Source organism: Sinohyriopsis cumingii, chromosome 15 (genome assembly GCF_028554795.1).
Source record: "Sinohyriopsis cumingii isolate HCF-2022 chromosome 15, ASM2855479v2, whole genome shotgun sequence".
NCBI classification, from domain to species: Eukaryota; Metazoa; Mollusca; class Bivalvia; order Unionida; family Unionidae; genus Sinohyriopsis; species Sinohyriopsis cumingii.
The window spans coordinates 77,444,011-77,465,235 of record NC_142975.1 but is presented as its reverse complement, the minus strand read 5'-3'; the positions used below and the strand labels follow the sequence as shown (position 1 = coordinate 77,465,235).

The window sequence follows — 21,225 nt, the reverse complement described above, 5'->3', positions numbered from 1 at the left end:
AAAGGGGTTTTAATTTTTAAATTTAAATTTTAAACCTGGTAGTATAATGTAAGGAAGTGATTGAAAAATTATAACAAGTTCTTGAAAAGAATTTTAATGTGCTTAAATTTGGTCCTGCGATTTATGTATCAACCATGGGGGCAATATTTTGTTGATAATTTAGGACCACTTTGGTGGCTGCTGGAGACAACTAAAGCTTTGTAGACGTGAGCTATGTACCAGGAATAACTGATTTAAGGATAACTATTATTATAATTACTTGCTTTGAATCATTTCCCTGCATATATATCCTTGTTTCATCTTTTGCTATATACTGTTAACATTTTCTTAATAGCTTGAATGTGTAGCTTTTTTCTTTCAGCCAAAAGGTCATTAGTATAAAGAACAGTGACGGGACATCAAATCAGGCACAGTGATATTTCAGGACCATCATGGTGATAATATTTTATTTGGTAAATATTAAACTCGAAACTCAGGATTGTGTAATCAGGCGAAATTGATTGCATTCTTTCACACATCCATGGGTACTATAATCATGCCTAGAGTGCGACAAATGTTGCAGTGTCTTGCAGGGCAAGTGACTTGGAACTTTTACTTGTCCTGCAGGGCAAGTGACTTGGAACTTTTACTTGTCCTGCAGGGCAAGTGACTTGGAACTTTTACTTGTCCTGCAGGACAAGTGACTTGGAACTTTTACTTGTCCTGCATAGACTTTGCTCATCATACATTGTAAGTAATACTAAATTTAATTAAAATCCCACTCCCTATTGAGCAAGCATATTGAAAAAGTTACTGGCCCTTTCTCTGCTACCACTAGCTACGATGTCGTAGCCTCAACTTGATTTGTTGTGGTTGTGTCCAGAAGGTAGGAGTAAGGGTACCAATATTAGTACTAAGCCACCACTAGTAGATACAAGCAGATGAGTGGAATTTTCAAGCTTTGATGCAGGGATCAAGCTAGTCTTGAAATTTAGGGAGAAGTGACTTCTCTTATGGGCAGAACAGGGAGAAGTGAGAGCTCAACAGGGAGAAATGGACGTGGAGCAAGAAACACTATATATATGTGTGTGTGTGTGTGTGTGTGTGTTATCTTCAATACTTTATTTTCAAGTAGAAAATTTTCTTAGTTATTTTGACCATATGACTTTAAAAGAGAATAACTGAAGCTACATTGGAACAAATTTTAACTGAGTAACCAGATTACATTATTTTAAGTGTTTAAGTGCAAGTTAGTAAAAATGCTTAACCAACTACCTTTGCAATTTTTTAAATTTTTAAAAAAATACTTTCGAAAAGGTCACAATAATTGCACTTTGAAAGATTTCTAAACACATTTGAAACAACCTCTGTACCATAAACATGAGGGTAAATGCACGTGTCTTCAGATTATACTATTCATCCTCATTTCTTTGTTGCAGATAAAACATTACCGTAACTATTCATATATAACACACTAAAATGCATAAAATTACAGACATGTTATTTGTCTATGTACTTGTAGTAATTTAAGGCATTGGTTAAATAGTGTCTGCTCTGTTGTTTTTTCTGTCTTTTCGCAAATACGAGTAAAGTCAGAAAACAACTTTGACCGTACAGCGTTGCTCGTGAATTCCACTACACAGCATTGTTCTATATGTTTCTTACCTACATATTGCATTTTTAAGTTAAATCTTAAATAACATAATACCTAGGCTTTGCTTTCTATGAATTATATATTTTTCTGAATATATTTGCCCGATGATTTACGAAAACAGACAATCTAATAAACTGGTACTTTATTCACAGACACACCAATGTCCACCAAACTTACTCGGGAAAGGGTTAATGGTCAAATTAGCTATCAAAACCCAAAGCCTGTGAATGTGCAAGAATTTGTTTGTCAGCGTAATTGATACCAAAACTAGGCCTAGCTACTGATAGCTTGATGAATACATGTCGCTACCATACAAGACTAGAACTAACCTTGCTAAGGTGAGGGGGCATCTAAAAAAATATGGTCAGTTAATGTACTTAAAAAAAATGGCAGGGCAAAGTTGTTTTCACTTTCTTAACAGAAGAAAGGAAAAGTTTAAATGTTTTAGGTGACTTAGTCGCCCATTTCATCTGGTATCGTGACCCCTTCTGATGTCCATCTGCCCATCTGATTTCTGGTTTTCTTAGACTGACTTTATGTAAATGCTGGTATCAGTAGTAAACAGTTTTGAAATGGTAGATCATCCGCTTTGTTTTTACATGATCTAAAATCAAGGCGTTAAGGATTACGGCCCTTGTAAAATCAATGCTTACTTTGAAGCTCTAAATAATGTGATTAATACATACATTATTATCATAGTAACGTGATTTTGATTGCTAGATCACGCAGAGTTGTCAGCTTTAGAAAATCAGGATACAATGTGAGTTATGGTGATGCTGACAGCAAAATGGGATCTAGCAATCAAAATTGAATGGCTATGATAATTATCTTTCTGTCATATTTTATAATTTTTATATAATTTAAGAAAATCATTTTACTTAACTTTTTGCAAAAGAAGTTGTTTAACGTTGCAACCCTTTTAATACAGATTTCTTCTTAAATCATGAACCAAACTACATATTGATTGGCTGATATGCACATGTATTACGTACGACTCTATGGTCTTAAAATAAGTAAGAGAAAAGAGTGAGAAGCAGCAAGCTTTGTAAAATTCAATGAATAATTGATTTCCCCCAAACACAGTGTTAAAATTTAAGAAAAAAGGAACTTTGGTACTGCACATTAAATCCTAAGTTCTAGAATTACAGACACAAGTCCTAATAATTAAAATTCTGAATAAACTTGAGTGGAAATCCAAATTAAGTCTAACACTGAAAGTATTGAAATGCCTGTGGTGGCCCGTATAATGCCAATATGCCAAGAGTCTTTTGTTGGATTAGGATAATACAATTCAAGAATTAAATCCTTATTTGAATTTTCAGTATAAACTCAAGTCTCTATTTCCAAGAATGTTATTTTTGAAAAGTACTCATGGCATTAACACTTATGTGCTTTCTTGTCTGTACATGTACATGGTGATAAGTTAAATCAATTCGTACTGACTACATTTGCTTGGAACCAAAGCATGTTAAAAAGTATATACAAAATGATGTTATTATTAGTTTATTTACAATATTATTTATACAATATAGTTACGTAACAGCAATGAAAGTGGAGTTGTTCATTTGTTATTTGGGTGCAAGTTACTCAGCAGGAAATTTATTCTTGAAATTTTTCTTATTTTGATACATGCGAACCCATCAAACAAAGTATAATGATGTTAGCTAAACAGACAGACAATGAAATCACTCAGTTGCTTGTGACTGCCATATATATTACACTTGGCACTAAACAAACACTAGGATGAACTGAAATCACATTTGCAAGACTGAGCAGCACAAAGAGACAATAATAATAATAATAATAATAATAATGAGGACTTTGTATAGTGCCTAATCTTTAGAAGCTCTAAGTGCTATACAACATTAGACAACACCTATAAGATAAAAAACATATATAATGATATGATTACAAAAACAAACACCATGAAATTAGAAAACATAAAAAAGCATGCTGAGAATATTTAAGGTAGGAAACATTATTAGGTCTTTAAGTTTGTTCTTGCTGTTGAAATAAGTGAGATAAGGGGGAAAAAAAGACGTCAACATTGAAGATCAGGACACTGTATCAGTGGATCTTGAAACATCAACACTCCAGCTGACTTGAGCAGAATTGATAATTGCAGCTTGTGAGAAGATATTTGAGAGATTGGACCTCATTATTGTATCATCCTTCACTTTTTAGAAAGCTGGACTTCTACATTTCTGCAATTTCAGGATTGTTTACAATTTGACATGATATTGAATCAATGGTTTTGTCAGAAATAAGTGGAGTGTAAGTTTTAATATGGGGGGGGGGATGCTTCACAAATTTTTCATTGAGATTCAGGATTTATAACTAGCACTAAATCCCCCCAATACTGGGTCCTTGTAAAAATACAGAAATCATATTATGTAAATATTTCACAAGCGATCACCAGTTCAGTATACATGTATCAGAAACTTGTTTTCCTTTGCATGGAATAATGTCATTGAGTTGATGACTTTGCATTTGAAATAGCTAAATAGAAACTTGTTAACTCGTGTGATACATTTTATCCAGCAATATTTAAAAAAGTTATATCCCTTCAAGAAAGAATGGAATGCAGCCTGAATTCATACTCTTTATTACAAATAGTCATTGATGTAAATTTTATTTTCATTTCCTTGTTCCAGAGTCTTTTTTTTGTACACGCAGTGGAACAAAATATGAGACAAGATTGCCCAGATGGTCAAGTCCTTCATGTTGACCCACCAACTAAATTAGCTGTCTGCTGTATTCCAGTTAAGCTATTAAAGGGTCGGTACATTATTTCTTTTTTCTTAAGTTGACTTCATGGTGGGTCAGTGTGATTTATCTCTCTTGTCTCGGTCAATATATACATATATTTTGGACCGCTTTATTTCAGTTGTGTTGTATACATCTACAGTCACAGGTATGTCGTGTAACTTTTATTTATGCTTATTTTGTTGAAAAATCATGTTAGTTTGATTCAGATGGTAGAACAAGATACAGTAAAATCTGTCTTGAAAGACCACTTCTATGTGAAACCACCTGTCTCAGGAGACCATATTCTTAATGCACACATTTATTGATTATGTAGCATTATGACCTGTCTTCAGAGACCATACTGTTTGGCCACAAGAGGTAGTCTTTCAAGACACGTTCTACTGTAGTATCTTTGGTTTTTACACACTCATGTTCATCGCAAGGTCTAGTTGGTCCTAAACGAAAATGGTGCTGCTCAGACAGCCAGTATGGCCACAACAGCCGCACTCTAGAAAATCATGTTATTGCTACTCCTCCTGAATTGATGGTCATATTAACATGGGTTTTTCACTTAAAGACTTCTTATAATGTCTTGTTGGTCCTAATTGAAAAGGTGCCAGACTGTTATCAGTATGGATGTCACTGCAGCCATCTCACAAATCTTGCTATTGATGCTTTTCCTGAAATGAAAGTCATATTGAAATGGGCATTTTAATAAATGATTTCTTATGATGTCAATCCTTGATGAAAATGGTTTTGTTGGAAAATGCAGTATGGCCACCTGAATGGCCATCTTGAAATGTTATTGCTACTACCTGGATTATATGTTCACTTCTTATGATGCCCAGGTGATCTTAGTTAAAAATGGTGTCAATCTGTGAATCAGATATGGTTACCATTACAGCCATCTTGAAAACCTTGTGATTGCTTCTTCAGAACCGAAAGTAAAATCAACATGGGTTTTCATCGGAAGACTTCTTATTTTAATTTGTTCGCCCAAAATGTAAAATTTAATGTTGCTGTTCTGACATAAAGAGATGTAAAGTTCAGACCACGTATTAATTAAACTTTTGGAGCGAGGCACCTAAGCTGTGAAGCTCGAAATCAGTATGCTGCCTTAATTGAAATTTAGCTTACTAACAAAGGAACCAGAGTTAAGAATATACTGAAAGTGTCAGGATTGAAACTGAGAATGAAAGTTTTCACATTTTGCGATTGAGCTTGAGTTTTTAGAATACCGTGGCAGGCAGGTGTTTTTTGAGAAGATGCTGATAATTGTTACTTTTGAGAATATAAAACCATTGTTGTTTTGAAAACACATGGACACGTGTTGTTTCAGGAACAATGGGGCCATATTGGTATTTGACGCTTTCTGAGCCAGGGAAATGTTAAGCTTTCATGGTGGGTCATTTCAAAGTAATTTATCTCTTTCTTCTCTTAGATAACATATTTTTACCTGCTTGACTGCTTTATTTCGTTTGCCTTGGATACATCTATAACCACATGTCTAATTGTTTTAATTGCATCTTATATATTTTACAAGTCTTGTTTGATATTTTACAAACACACACACACACCTATAAAATGGGGTGTGAAAACTAAATTTGATTAAAATGTAAGGATATCATTGTCTCTTTGGTTACTTTTTTTATACCTGCCATAAAGTGCCGCATATACCATAATATCCTTTTTTCCATCCATCCATTGGTACACTTTGGTTCTTACACAGTAATTTTAGATGCATCCTTGACCAAACCTTTTGTCTGGTTGGTATTGAAGTAGGTGGATAAATCACCCCCACACATGAAATGGTATTGACTGGTGGTTTAGGGGCTGGTATCACCTGTTAATTAAAACCTGAAAAACTCATGTGATACAATTTATCCAGCAATATTTAAAAAGTTATGTCCCTTCAAGAAATAATGGAATGCAGCCTGAATTCATACTGTTTATTACAAATATGTAAATTCTGTTTTATTCCTTTCAGGTCAAGAATTTGTTCCTTGTCTGAGCAATGGGACACATGACTTTACTCAAAAGTGTCCGGAGGGTTTGTTTCAAGAAGATGAAACATACACTGATTCGGAAGCAACCTGCACTGCAGAACTGCAGTGTGTTGCTAAAGGTTGGTAAGAGAGATTTTACCCCTTGCATATTTCATTATTATGCCTGCCAAAAGTATAGTAAAAGGCAACATAAAGCATTTACATGTGTTGCCATGATAATATCAGTAATTTAGGGGACATCCTAAAGCTTTCTGCACTATAATAAATTACATTGCATCTTTATTGAAATGCTTAACTGCCTTCTGATTGATTATCCACATATACGGCAACCTATAAGAAATTTGTAGCAGATATGTATATATATATATATATATATATATATATATATATATATATATATATATATATATATATATATATATATATGTGTGTGTGTGTGTGTGTGTGTGTTCTGCAAACAGGGCTGATCAGATGTTTCTTTTTTAAATCATTTGTCCAGCTCAGGTAGCTTAAAGAAATGTCCCTTATACTTTTTCACGTGTCCCAAAGTTTTATTCACTTGCATAGATTTGAACAGATATATGCACTTTAATCCATAGACTATACAAAATAAATACATGTACAAGATATTTTTTTCTTTCTTCAGAGGACTTAATTTTCCAAAACATATGTTCTTATTATACATTTGGCTGCATTGGTCTTATTTGTTAGAAACTGGATTTAAAAGAATGTACATATTGGTGACATGAACCACCACTAAGCCAGCAGTTGATAGCTCTGTCTGGGATATTGTTTGTGATAAAATGAAAAACACTTTTCCTTCAGAGTCTCTGAATTTAAGTCATTATGAATCTGAAGTAGCTGAAACTGTCTGCTTCTTAGTTGTGCCATGTTTTACTTTTTTGGCTGCCATAGAGCATGGTTTACGTCCTTGTAGAGAAACAGTAAACTAAAACTTGGTGGCAGTCATGCATGTTGTCACTCCACTTTCATTTTTATTTTCTTCCTTATTATCTTTCACAGAAAAATAACTTAGTAAAATAACTGTATTTACATATTAAAAGATCACCTTGCTTGACAACTGCTTCAGAGTGATCAAAATATACATTTTGTAATTTAAGTATAAACATTGATAGCTTCTTATATAACATAACCATTTCACTTCAAGTGCAATATCACACATGGACAGTTCGTCCTCTGTACATTCAACTTAAAAGTAAGAATCATTACTGTCATATAATCAGTTCATAAAGGAAACTGATACTAATGTCCATAAAGGACCTAGAATCATGAAAATTAGTGAGTGGGTACTATTTGATAAGTAACTACACTTTGTTTGCCAAGAGAGGAGTCTATGACCCATTTCATTCTTCAGTGACTTTGTTGAAATTTGTTTAACAGTCATGTATTGGATATTTTTTATGTTAGAATCAATCAGCTTATTAATTGGAAACATTTTCTTATCACTACTATACCCATGCAGCAAAAGATGTCACTGTGACCTATACTTTAGTATTACCTACTGTATAACAGTAAATGTTATAATGAAAGTTGCTATAATGAGGGAGTGCTGTAATGACTTTCCTGCAATAATGATGTCCAAAAATTTGAGGGTATGAAAAATTATAATACAGAATTTTACACAATGTTAGTGCTAGTGTTTATATGGGAGGAGGAAAAATGATAATGAGTTATGGTCGATATGACTATTAAATTGTAGCATTATTTTTTGGTAAAATCTAATATAATCTTGAAAAGCAAGGGCCAGAGGGTAGGTGTTTCATCTAATTTGTTACATACCAAACATTTAACATAAATCAACCATGTCATCCCAAAGACCAATTTTTAACACTTTTTTTATATAGAAACTGTTCGTTATTTCTGTTTTTAGAGTCATTCTTCTGTTTTAATTGAGAATCAAAAAGAGAATTTTATATAAAAAAATATTTTTCAGAAAATCGCAGGGTTACAAGATGTGATGAAAAGGAAGATAACTGCATCGATAGTTGTGAATGCAATTATCCAGAGGAATTCTGTGGAACAATATACTACGATTGCAGGCCATTCCCCAAAGACTGCGCTAAGGAATATGTACAAAAAGACTGCTCTTGTCATAAACCGTAAGTAAGAGGAGGTAGTAAATGCATAAATACTGTAGTCACATGTGTTGAAACAATTAGTTATTCTTTTTTAGATATCGGCAGTGTTCTATTAAATTGATTTGTTCACATGAACCAATTAATCTGGCACAGTTCTATGAATGATTTTGATTGAAATTCAGTTTAATAGCAGCAGTACATTATCTGTTGCTTATACTTTTTTGTGCAATAAATTCACCATCAGTTTGATGTGAATACATCCTCACATAGAGTTGAGAATAATCAATGTTACACAATCTACTCATGTACCTGGCCAGAGTCTTGTAGTAGGACATCTTTTTTTATGGACATTATGCTTTGATCATATGTGATTTGGATTTTTAACATAGCTTGAACAATTTTTCAGTCATATAGCTACCGTGTTTGCATTGTGGCAGTTTATAGTGATGTCTGGCACTGGGGTATCATGCCACAGACATGTAGCATGATGTTCCACCCAGTCACATTATTCTGACACCAGGTTGACCACTCCTAACACTAACCTCTTAATGCTGAGTGCCTAGCGAGGCAGCTGTTAGTACCATTTTTATCAGTCTTTGGTATGGCATGGCAGAGACGGTGGCATTATTTATTTATTGAGAATATTGTTTCATTATCTTTGGAATGACTCAGCCAGGGTTCAAACCTGTGACCTCCCGCATGTGAGGCAGATGCTCTAACCGCTAGGTCACCGGATCGGTCCCATTCTTCAGTTGTATCTAAGTGTTACACTATCCATTTTGTGGTTCACATTATGTGCTGGTAACATTTTCTCCCTTTTGGAATTCAGTTCTATAAGGGACAAAAGAGTTACATCATGTATCCCACCCTTTAGGGGTTTGTGGACACCATCCTACTTTTCAAGATACAACATAGGTATGGTTAAGTCCTTGTGCTAAGGCACAACTTGCCTAGCATTAAAGGGCAGTGAGAGGTTTTATTTATTCCTCTCTCTCTCTCTCTTTATCTCTCTCTCTCTTTCTCTCTCTCTCTCTCTCTCGTTATTATCATTGTTTCCTTCAACACATTGTTTATTAATAATGTTTGCTATCGCATGAAAAGAGCAGAAAAATCTCATCTGTTATTGCATGTTTGTCTTCCTTTTTTCTCACAGTTTAAGGTTGAGAAATGAAAGGAAAAAGACAGGAACACAGGTCCTCATTTGTTGACCTAGTGCATACACATGGGCTTACTTAGTAGGAATTGCATACAACCAGCTGTATAAATGACATTTAAATAAATTGTGATTATTTTGTTTCAAAAATCAGAATACTGTCAGGACAGTCTGTAGGGCAGTGTGGCCACAAGAAAGCCCTTGAGACACTCACCCAGACTGCATCTATTGCTCAAAGTAGTACATGGAAAAATCATTGTCCACATTGCAAACTGTGTCCTGATACCTGGAATTAAGCTGATTCCAGCCCTACCTACAGGCTTCTGAAACCTGTGAGTGGCAGAACCCTCATCGTCAGAATTTTCAGGTTTTTCTCTCACAGGCTCCTCAAAGAAGGTAAAAAAAAGTCCTGAAACAACTCTGAGGGGCTTTGCTCTTTGGCTCAGAAGAGCACACCAGGGCTCCAGAAGTCTATGGGACCAACGTTTGTGGCATGTGAGGGCACATCACATGGAGGGACTGAACATTTGATGAGTTAATCGCCTCCCCTCAAACCAGAGGAGATGTTGGACACTCTAAGCATTCAGGACAGTAGGTTGCTCCTTCCTGTTAGAGAGGTGGAGCACCATACACATACATCATTGGGTTGCTCCCTCTCACTAGGAAGGTGGCGCATCATATGCCTATTCATAATTGCAAGGACGGAGGTGGAGTACCACATACTACTGCATGTTGCTCCCTCCCATTAGTGAGATGCTGCACCACACATCTCATATCCATGGTAGCATGTTGCTCCTTCTGAATAGGGAGCTAATGCACCACACATCTTGTGTTCATGGAAGCATGTTGCTCCCTCCTACATTGGAGGTGGTGCACCACTCATAACATTTTAAGGGGAGTGTGTAACACCCCTCAGTAAGAAAGGATCAGCACTGCATATATCTGAGTGATGAATCAGTTGAGGATGAAATATTCTCTGATTGTCACTCATTGTCCTCTGGTATGAAGATAGGGTATGGACTGAGTACTCCCATCTACTGTCCCATTCTGTGTATTTTCAGGAGTCTGCCCACCAGGCTTAGACTAGGGAAGGGGACTGGATTGGTATTCCCTCATCACTATCATACTAGCTAATGTTTTTGGGATATGGGACCCTCCACCTTTAGGTTAATTGGTCCCTTATGACCCCTTGGGCTACTAGACCTAGAGTAGAGGAGATGACATTGCATGTTCTCCACAGGCAAAGACTTTAATCAACAGTGTAGATGGTCTGTTCCTCCCTCTACCTTGAGACCTATGGTTTCTGTCTTTAATCACTGGACAAATTTCCCAAATCGACTCATTAAACCTCCCCAGTTGGATTCAGGTGCATCCTAAGTGGGTATTACAGTGTGACCCCACAATAGCATGCACTGTTATAATACAAATTCAGATATATCATGATTGTGGCATGACTTCCAAAATTTTATATGCATTTATTTTTCATGTTCATGAAAAAAAAATTCTTCTTAAAAGTACCAAATATAATGTATAAAAAGTTAACTATCATTTTGGGGAAGAGATATTGTATGAATTCTAATATAAGAGGATCATGCTGTGGCTCCTGAAATTTCAAATATAGATGTATTTTTCTCATACCCCAAAAAATACTTTTTGTTCTTGAAACTGTGGAAAATAACATTTAAACAGTTTATTCTGGGATCATGCTGGGCTTTGCCAACGTCACAAATTGTGAAATTGTTTTTCTTATTGGTGACAAAATAAACCATCAACAATTTATTTGGAGGGGACAACATTGTTGGCTGTTTAAACTTGTAGTACAGTCTTGGGTTTGGAGTGGAGAAATTAAAATTCGCCACGAAAGGAAGCTGCAAACTTAGAGATAAAATGCACTGGAATATATCTGTTGTTATATAAACAAAGCCAGAGCCTGGACATGCCTTCCCATTAAAGCAGTTGAAGCCATTGAGCAGAAGGGCTCTAGGCCTCAGGTCACCATAGCTTCTCATGCTGACAACTTCTTAGCTACTTCATCCAGTTCTGAATCTGGCTGTGTTATGTGTGCTTTAAGCTGTGGCCAATATATCCTGCCATTCGCTTTCTATCAGCAGAATTTCTGCTAAAGGTCTTTCTTAACCGTTGTAAGGCCCTTCTAAGGACTGCTCTATTAGAAGCAGAGGACTCGTCCCCACTATTTCAAGAATGAGACCACTTCCTAATTTGAAACATGATGTGTCTGTCAGATAAGGTTATCTATTGACCTACTTGCACATCTATTGACCTACTTGCACATCTATTGACCTATTTGCACATCCTCAGTTTTTTGCTACATTGGAATGACCTCCAGTTTTGCTTGGACCAGGACGTTCTTCAGTTCCAGGATCTGCTATTTAGAATCTCTTCTGCGCCAAGAGTCTTCACCCGAGTTAATGGGAGTAGTAGCAGTATATCTCTGATTACCAGGAACCCAGATTCTCCAGTATTTTGATGACAGGCTGATCCATAATGAAGGGTTCAGTCATTTCCGGATCTGCTCTGTTGGTCCACATTAACTGGGTTGGGTCTTTTACCCAACCTCAAGGATTCGACCATGTTATAAACCAAACCGTGTCATAACCAACCAAGTCATTTAGCTGAAGAAAATTATACATTTGCCTAAAATATGACAGGCGGGGGTGGGTGGGCAATAAAAGTGAGCACAAAAATACATGCATTTCATTAAATGAGGACAAGCTAGTCTGAAAAACACTTGTATATTGACAGCTTACATTTGTGTAGTACAATCCTTAATATGTTAAGTACTGTACTTGTGTATAATAAATCCATGAATTCGAGTATAGATCACATGTTATAAACTTTATGTATGAATCACGTCTGGTTAGAAAACACAAATAACATGTATTTATAAAATAAAATTGGTAGTCCTCATTTTCATCTATATCCAGTTGTCACTTAACAATTCACTATTGTCATCATAAGGAGCACATGGTATGGCTGTTTACATGCAAAATGTACATATACTTAAATTGGCCTAGAATTTGGTCAGCTGGAGAGAGTATCATCTTGCCGAGGATACCCAGGGGATGAGGCTATTGAAATGGAAATGAAAACTTGAACCAATTAAAAAGTTTAACAGACAACTTTGCAAGATACCCCATCATCAGTTAACATGACAACCATATATCTATGGTGTCAAAAGATTGGAAATTTAATTTGCATTTTATGCTGACATTGGTAGTGACCATAAGCATAATTTTTTCTCCAGGAAAAATAAAACTTTCATGGCACAATAATCGTGTTCCAGTCACTTTGGAAAATGCAACAGTCAGATTCCATTCTTTTATTTAAGTATGGTGCTGCCTTCCTTTGATGAAAGGTAATTTGTGTTTATTGAAGATTGTATTCGGCTTTCTTTGATGAAGAGTGCATGTGTTACTGAAGTGACTGCTAAAGGACAGCCTTGGCAGACCAAACAGATATCTGTTTCTTATTGTGGTGGCAACATCAAATAATTGTAGAACATTGATTGAGACTGAATTTTTTTCATTTGCATAGTAGTTATACAGAACGATTGGTGCTTCAGAGGGGATCTTTTCTTTGAAGTTTCAGTAAAACTACTTTTTTCTGGGTATATTTTATATAAAAAAAAAGGAATTAGCCATCATTTGGTCAATTTCAGCTGTTACTTTTCCTACCTTGAAAAGTTGGTCGATTGTTGCTAGTCCCGGTAGCATAGATAGACCAACAAGTAGATCTCTGTTTTTTTTTTTTTATTGGTCTTTTTGTGACTTTTCTGGTGTTGGGGTGATATTGCCAAAATTAAAAAAGGCAAACAGACAATGAATACAGAGTAGTTATGTTATGTTCTGACAGGGATTACTACAAAGAATATGTGTGTTATGAAGGATTTAATTCTATGAGTGAAAAGAAGAGGAATTTTACTTACCATCCACATACAGAGGTCGGTCAGAATAAATAGCCAAGTACTAATGGTTATTCTGAAGATAATTAGATACTGAGATATTGCTTTATCATATTTCCTAATGTTTTGAAACGTTGTTGTTGTTGAGGGTAGTCTTGTATTGGACAAATGAAACCATCACAGACTTCAGACTTATGCTGTAATAGTGTTCCTTTTGTATGCAATATACACTTCTTAAATTATTCACACATCTCCTTAATATAAGTACCAAAAATACTTGCAAGGCATGTCCAACTATAAATGACTCAGACACTGATCTGCAATCACATGTCATGCTGACAAATCATGGTTTATGTTTCTTTACTGATTGCTTCAAGCAAACTGCATTATGTGATAGCAAATCTGGATCTGTGCAGTTTGCATTTGAATTTGTCTTGTTCGCTAGTGTACACTGCTGTCGGTCATTTCTGCACACTTAAGGTTTTCGTTTCCAATATTGAAGCAAAATGCATACAGAATTCGAGCGATTGACAAAAATAAAATACAGCAATGCTTACCATTTGAATAGATGCAATGGTCACCAGAATATTTGTTCAAAATAATATTAATTTTGGACACAGAGGATACCACCCCCCTGTTTTCCTGACTCACGATATGTTCCCCTATTCTGCACATAGCTTTGAAAAGATGTCATGTTTATCCATTTGGGCTACAGAAATGAAATATATTACTTTGGACTGTTTCTGTCAGCAGTTCAGTCGAGTAATTAGGTCAGGTTTATGGCTAGTTTTACAAAATTCAATGTAAAAATGACAATAAATGGCAAGAGGTATTAAGCAAACTAAACTGATCTTGTAAAAAAGTTAGTAAAGTTCAACATTTTATGAAAAATAAGCTATTATGTGGAAGAGAAACAACAATGAATAGGATGTAGTGTGATTACAACGTCATGTTGGTGCGGAAAAATTACTACCAAATTTAGAAACAGACTATACGCCGAGGAATTTGTTGATAATTTATGTTCTAGCGGCAAGTAGACACGTTGGGTAGCAGACGATTTTGTACGTGTGGGACAACTTCTTGCAAAATTGGAAACTTGGATTAAAATACAGTTTTGTTTTAAGGTACACATTTCCATCTTTTATATAATGTATTTATTTGTATTATTCTAAAAGATACATAGTAAATCGAATTTTCTGGGTTACAGGTTCAAGAAGGTCATTGGGTGGGTCTTCACGTTGCCATTTAGAAATCACATTTTTATGTGCATTTCAAGTCTAAATGTGGGATATTTCTGTACATTTTATGAATATCACTTTCTTAATTAATATACGATTGTTCTTTCTGGATACAAAATGGATTTTTGACCCAAAATAGCACGTGATCCAGTGTTTACAGAAATGACGTATCGTTGCGCAGAATTACCCGCTGCGCAGAATTGGCTGACGTGGCAGTATATGGTAGGAGTTTGCCATAATCATAACCCTGTGTACATTTAAAAAAAAAAATTTGGCCTGGAACAGTTGAACATAAACAGTCAGTCATGTCTTGAAGGTCATCTGTATTAAGCAATTATCAACTTTTCAAACTCCCTTTCACTTTATTTTTGTAGAAATTAACATGCATTAGGAAATTCCATGCCTTTAAAGACATATTTTCCTACTTCCCTTATGTCTGCTTAACACAGGTTTAACTGTACACACATATCTGCTCATTAATGTGGATTACACTGAAATTTTCAGGTTAGCTAATGGTTCAGGTGCAGACACTACCAAGATGACCAGCTTTGATGTGACCAGTCAGAACTCCACTGTGTCAGGCCCCACGGTGACATTCATACCAAAAGATGGAAAACCTAAGATTAACACAGAAAATGATTCAGTTCCAGCTGGTATGTGTTATTTCATTTGAGTGCATAACTTTTATTATGGAATTGAATTTAGTTTATTCTTTGAAATTAAAAAGCCATAACTTTGAAAGATGCAAAGAAAATTGTGTTGTTCAGGAATAAAAATGAGATGGTTAAAGTTTAAATTAATGAAATAACTTTTAGTACATCATTTCCATGAGCACATGGACTGGATGCTGCCTTAGATTCATTATCACAGATTGAAAATTTTTAAGAAACTGGTAAAAGAACCAGACTGTGCATGGCAGTTCAGATGTGCTTCACTACAGCATTATTGGGATGCCTGAGTAGCCAAGTGGTCTCAAGCGTTCACTGTTATGGATCATTGCCATCTCACCTCTGTCTGCATGGGTTTGAGTCTCAGGTTCAGCCAATGTGGTTTTGTGAGAAAGCTTGCCAGTAGCATCTCGTAGGTCGGTGGTTCTTTCTGGGGTTCTTCCTCCACCATTTATACTGGCCGCCAAGTATAGCCTATCTTGTGCTGAAAAATGATGTTAAACCCTACAACAACAACATTATTGTTACAGTGTGAACCCGCTATAACACGGCAGTTGGGAGCCATAAAACCCGACCGCGTTATATACCGAACTGTGTTATATGCAACCAAGTCAGTTAGCTGAAGAAAATGTACCACCCCCCAAAAGAAAATAATTGGGGGTGGGGTGGGGTGTGGGTAATAAATGCGGGCGGTAAAATACGTGCTTCGTTGGCACAGTTACCATCTTGAATTGATGCATATTAATTGAGAAATACACCTGTAGTGAAAACGGAGAAGACATAATATAATAGTTTACTTTATTTAGAGAACCACGAATTGGTACATATACGTGAATCCTGTTTATATATAAATGTCTAATGTATATCATGAATAGAGTATCAACACTGTGTACTCACCTGTGAACCTCATCATATACATTGAATCCACAATACAAGTGATTCCATTGAAAATATACACACACAGCTTTAAAATATTCATTAATTTTGTAACAGGTCATATTGGTCTGAATTCAGTGGAAAAACGAAGCAATATCACGTAACGAATGACGAAGCACATTTACTTTAAAGTACGTTCCAAGTCAGTAAAAGTTAGTTTGCGTTTTAAGCCACAAAAAGGAAACTTTCACAGCACAGTTAATGTGTTCCAGTCACGTTGGAAAATGCAAAAATCCATCAGATTCCATCATTTTTATTTAGGTTTGGTACTGACTTCCTTTGAAGAAAAGTTCTTTGCTGTTATTGAAAGATTGTAGTCGGCTTTCTTTGAAGGGTGCATGCGCTATTGAAGTCACCGCTTAAGGACAGCTTTGGAGAACCAAACGAATGCCCATTTCTTATTGTGGCGGCAACATCAATGTATTGCATGATTTTCCATTTGCTGAGTATGTTTTCATAACATTCAGTGCTTCAAAGATAATCTGTTTCCGTTGAAATTTCAGCAAACTATTTTATCTGGGTACATTTTTAAAAAGGAATTGGCCATCGTTTAGACTATTCTAGTTACTATCCCTCCATGCCTACTGAATAAAACGATAAGTAAGATGTATTTTTTTGTTGCTTTTTTTTTTACATTTGTGGTAGCAGCATGATGCTGCCTTCCACGCATGCATCTGAAAATTAACAAAGGGTCAACAGACGATAGAGACACAGGTGTTCTGATGACAGGGATTATTACAGAAAACGTGAGTGTTCTGAAGGATTTAATTCTGAGTGAAATCTGTAGGATTTAATTCTGAGTGAAATGAAGAGGAATTTTACTTACCATCCACATACAAATGTCAGTCTTTGTAAATATATTAATTACTAGCGAGCGGCCGAAAATCCGATGAAAGACAGATTACGAGACAATGCCTCATCCGGTTGATCTCTGTTACCAGAAATGTCAACAACAAAAAAGCGGATATTTCACAACATACAGAACTCGTGCTAGATGTCAGGATAAGCGGATTATGATAAAACAATGCACTGTTTAGATGGTTTGTCAGTATGGACAAAGAATTTGTTTATGTAACAATAGATAAATTTCAGTGCATTTTATATCCAGTTTGCAGCTTCCTTTCATGGGGCCTCTGAATTTCTGCACTCCAAACCAATGGTTGTATATAGAAGTTTAAACAGCCAACAATGTCGCCAACAAATAAAAAAAGCCACATGGTATGTTTTGCAGCCAATAAGGAAAAACAATCTAAGTTTGCAACATTGGCAAAGACCTACGCGATCCCAGAATAAACTTTTTATGCATTTTTTTCTTCTTCTTACTTTTAAGGGAAAACAATACTTTTGCGTGTACAAGAAAAATACATATAAAATTTCAGGAGCCAAGCCACAATTGTCTTATATTATTCATATGCAATCTCTTCCCCAAAATGATAAGCAACTTTTTACGTTTTTTTTGGTACTTTTTAAGATTTTTTTGTGCACAAGAAAAATACATGTATATGAAATTTCGGGAGCCATGCCATGACCGCGTCATATCCGAATTTGCTTTGTAACGAAGCATGCTATAGTGGGGTCACACTGTATATTGTTATTGGTACCATGTGCCACCTTGCAAGTAAATAAATCCATACTTTTTCCTCATATGTAGTTGCCCAGAATATCCCCATTCTACACTAAAGCCATTATAGAAAAAAGATTCTAACAAATATTGAGTGAAATGCATTTATTAAGTTTACTTATCATATTACCACCAGCTTGTACAGTTTGTGGCTGTGAGTTTTATCCTAGTAAAGGGAAGTAACCCACATTGAGGAGTAGGACATAAATGAAATGTGCACATTTTATTAGAGTTGGAGGGGGCATATTTTGAATTTTGACTTTTGTTTGGAGCAGTGCTGATTATAGTGTTTTACAAATAAAACTAGTTATTAATTCTGCTATATCTGACTACCATTTCCTTTTTAGAATTAACTGTTTGAAGGAATGCAAAGGACTCCATCAATTTAACTGTTGCAGAAGTCATTCTTTTACTGGTGTTTGACCCTTTTTTTCAAGACTCATATAATAATGGTAGACAAGGTTTTCTTCAAGATTCTAGTAAGCCACAGATGCAAGAATACAGTATTTAGTTACCAAGAACATCTAGCAATTGCAATTATAATATTATTAGGAAAATAAATAATATAATTCCAAGAAAAATATTAATGTTATTTAAATGTTTTTTTCCTCAGTTGGAAAGAAAAACAGTACTTTTGACAATGATAACACATCAAGACCTGGACTAGAGCAAGAGAAAAGGTAAGTTCATTTCAAATCTCTAGCTAAATTCTTAGGGTAGGCATAGAGGCAAGATTCACATTATGTCTCTTTTTCTCATCTTCTCTTGCTTGCTATCTGCTTTTCGTGCATGTTAATTCATTTACTCAAAGCATAGTAAATTTGTCCTCAGCATTATAAATTCATTTGTACACCACTCCCTCGATAACTCGCACACATCGGGGTCCAGAAACATCGACCACACTATAAGTGAGGCACAAGTTATCAAGGGACCTATAAAATAAGCCCAAAACCAATAAAGTGATCGATGACATAAAGGAAAAATAAGGGGGGGTAGGCAGATTATAGTGTTGAATACTCACTTTATAATCGTGCTGAGATTAACTGTGAATAAATATCTCTTCATAACGGTGTACTTTGTTTATTATTTCCTCATAGAGCAACATTAATTTCAGGATAAATTACAGTATATTGAGGCAATCATCGAACACATTATTCCACGTGGTTTCCATTCGCTTAACATGTGTACCACTTCACACATTGTGTACTACGTCACTAATTTTTATGTTGAATTGGATACATTCTAGTTTTATTGTTTGATCCAAATTAGACGTTTTTTTTATATACAAAAGATTGACTCTTTTTGCGAAACAGTGTCAATCAAACGATAGATAGATTTGATTGCGATAGAAGTAAAATGGAAAACAAAAAACAAGGGTTAATCAGTACTAACATATTTAATGGGTCTACAAATTTAAAACAATGTAAATTAGAACAAGTTAATACTTGCCATTTGTGCCACACTTGACAGATATCAATTCACTTTTTGAAAAAATCAGTTAATTTTTTTGTGTGTTACTCCTTGGTTTCTATGCCGCCGAGCAAAATCTCTCAGATTTCTCAACCACATGAGCTTTATGTAGTCAACATTTTGGGTCTCCAGCCACCTTATGACAATATCAAAAGGTTAGATTGCTTCCTGTGCAGAGGGGGGAGGTGGTGCAACATCTGCATCTGCATCACTCTCAACACTTGTGGTACTCCAGTTTGAATTGTCTTCTGCTGCAAATTTGTTCGTTATAGAATTAATTATTGTTTCATCTGACATGTATTCGGCTGTGGGGCAATCATTGTCAGCACAAATCCACTCCTCCATATCATCAAGAGAAACGCCCATCTCAGGACCATGAGTCTGTACGAATTTCTCCCAAACTACCTCGGCATTAATGACATCAGTTTCACTGAAACCTTCAAAGTCAATATCATCATCGCTGTCTCTGTTACTGTTTTGCTTTACGTCAAAGGCAGCTCCAAGACCCTTAATCCAGTACCCCAGGTCTCTTGTAATCGATTTTTTAAATGCAACAAACACTTCCCCAAGTTGTTGATCAAAAACAAAGCCGGCATGTAATTAGGTTCTCACAGAAGTACTCATGGGTTTCGATGTGACGGTCGATTGACTCTTTTTCATGTTTTCAATGAACAGAATATGTTGCGATTATAATGTTTACACTGAAACGGAATTAAAGGATTAGAACGTGACTTTCACACAGGAAGACGTTTAATTGGTGTTTATTTCATTCTCTGTTGCCACCTGTTAGCATTTACCAGAAGTTTTCATTGATCGCTATTTCACCAGACTGTTTATTTACAGTATACTGACAACTATTTATCATAAAAACTTACATAATATATGATATCTTTAAACAGAGGTCTCGCTAGGATTTTAAAACTGGGTCTTTCTTCCTCTGAATTCAATCACTAAATATCAGTACATTTTCTCATCCGGCTGCCAGTCAAAGCTTTTGAACTAGCCACCTAGCTATTGCATCATGTTCTTTTTTTATGTACTCTTATAAAATGGCAACATGTATGTACATCAGGGAGTCTTTCAGTCACTGAATTATTCATTGTAAATATCAGCACAGCTACCTGATCAACACATTTTCCCACAAAGCAGGTGGCTGAAACAGGACTGGCAAATCTTTGAATTTACATGCATACGGAGGACTCCCGCCTCAGTGATTTTTTGCGTCCCAGATCAAAAATTGGCGTCCAAATACGCGTAATTAAGCGTTTTCGAGATCTCTGAAATTAATTCTTATTTAGAACTTGCAAATTTCAAAATATGGATTCTATTTTTACGGGCATTAATCACCATTTTCGATGATGAAATGAGCAGTGTATCAAGGTTTAATTTACCAGTTCTTATCGTAATTTTTTCACGTTCAGCATATTTTAAAGATATTTTAAATACATTTTCTCTGGAAAAAATCGGGAGCCAAGACGGACACCGCGTTATAAGCAGGATCGTGAGTTATCCGGGTGCGAGTTATCGAGGGAGCGGTGTTCTAAGCATTGCAAATTCATTTACCCTAGGCATTGTAAATTTGTTTACTCATCATTTAATAACCACTTTTATGTGAAGTTTCTACGTTGAATTGTATCATGTCTACTTTGCTTGATTTGAAAGCTGCACTACCATTGTGTCACATAGTGAAATATGTTACAAAGAATTCTCATTGGTGGTTATTGCTTGTTC

The 21,225-nt window shown here is 35.5% G+C and overlaps 1 protein-coding gene across 1 annotated transcript in view; it reads left to right on the top strand.

The window, feature by feature from the left end:
- The first annotated feature begins 370 nt into the window (after positions 1-370).
- The window catches only part of LOC149782120 (uncharacterized), an 83,382-nt gene continuing 62,527 nt past the window's right edge, over positions 371-21,225 (top strand). The window contains exons 1-6 of the mRNA XM_089935069.1: positions 371-452; positions 4,288-4,411; positions 6,369-6,506; positions 8,342-8,507; positions 15,304-15,452; positions 18,638-18,704. Coding sequence (XP_089791195.1) covers positions 432-452; positions 4,288-4,411; positions 6,369-6,506; positions 8,342-8,507; positions 15,304-15,452; positions 18,638-18,704 — 665 coding nt within the window. The 5' untranslated portion in view covers positions 371-431. The remainder of the gene's footprint in view (positions 453-4,287; positions 4,412-6,368; positions 6,507-8,341; positions 8,508-15,303; positions 15,453-18,637; positions 18,705-21,225) is intronic.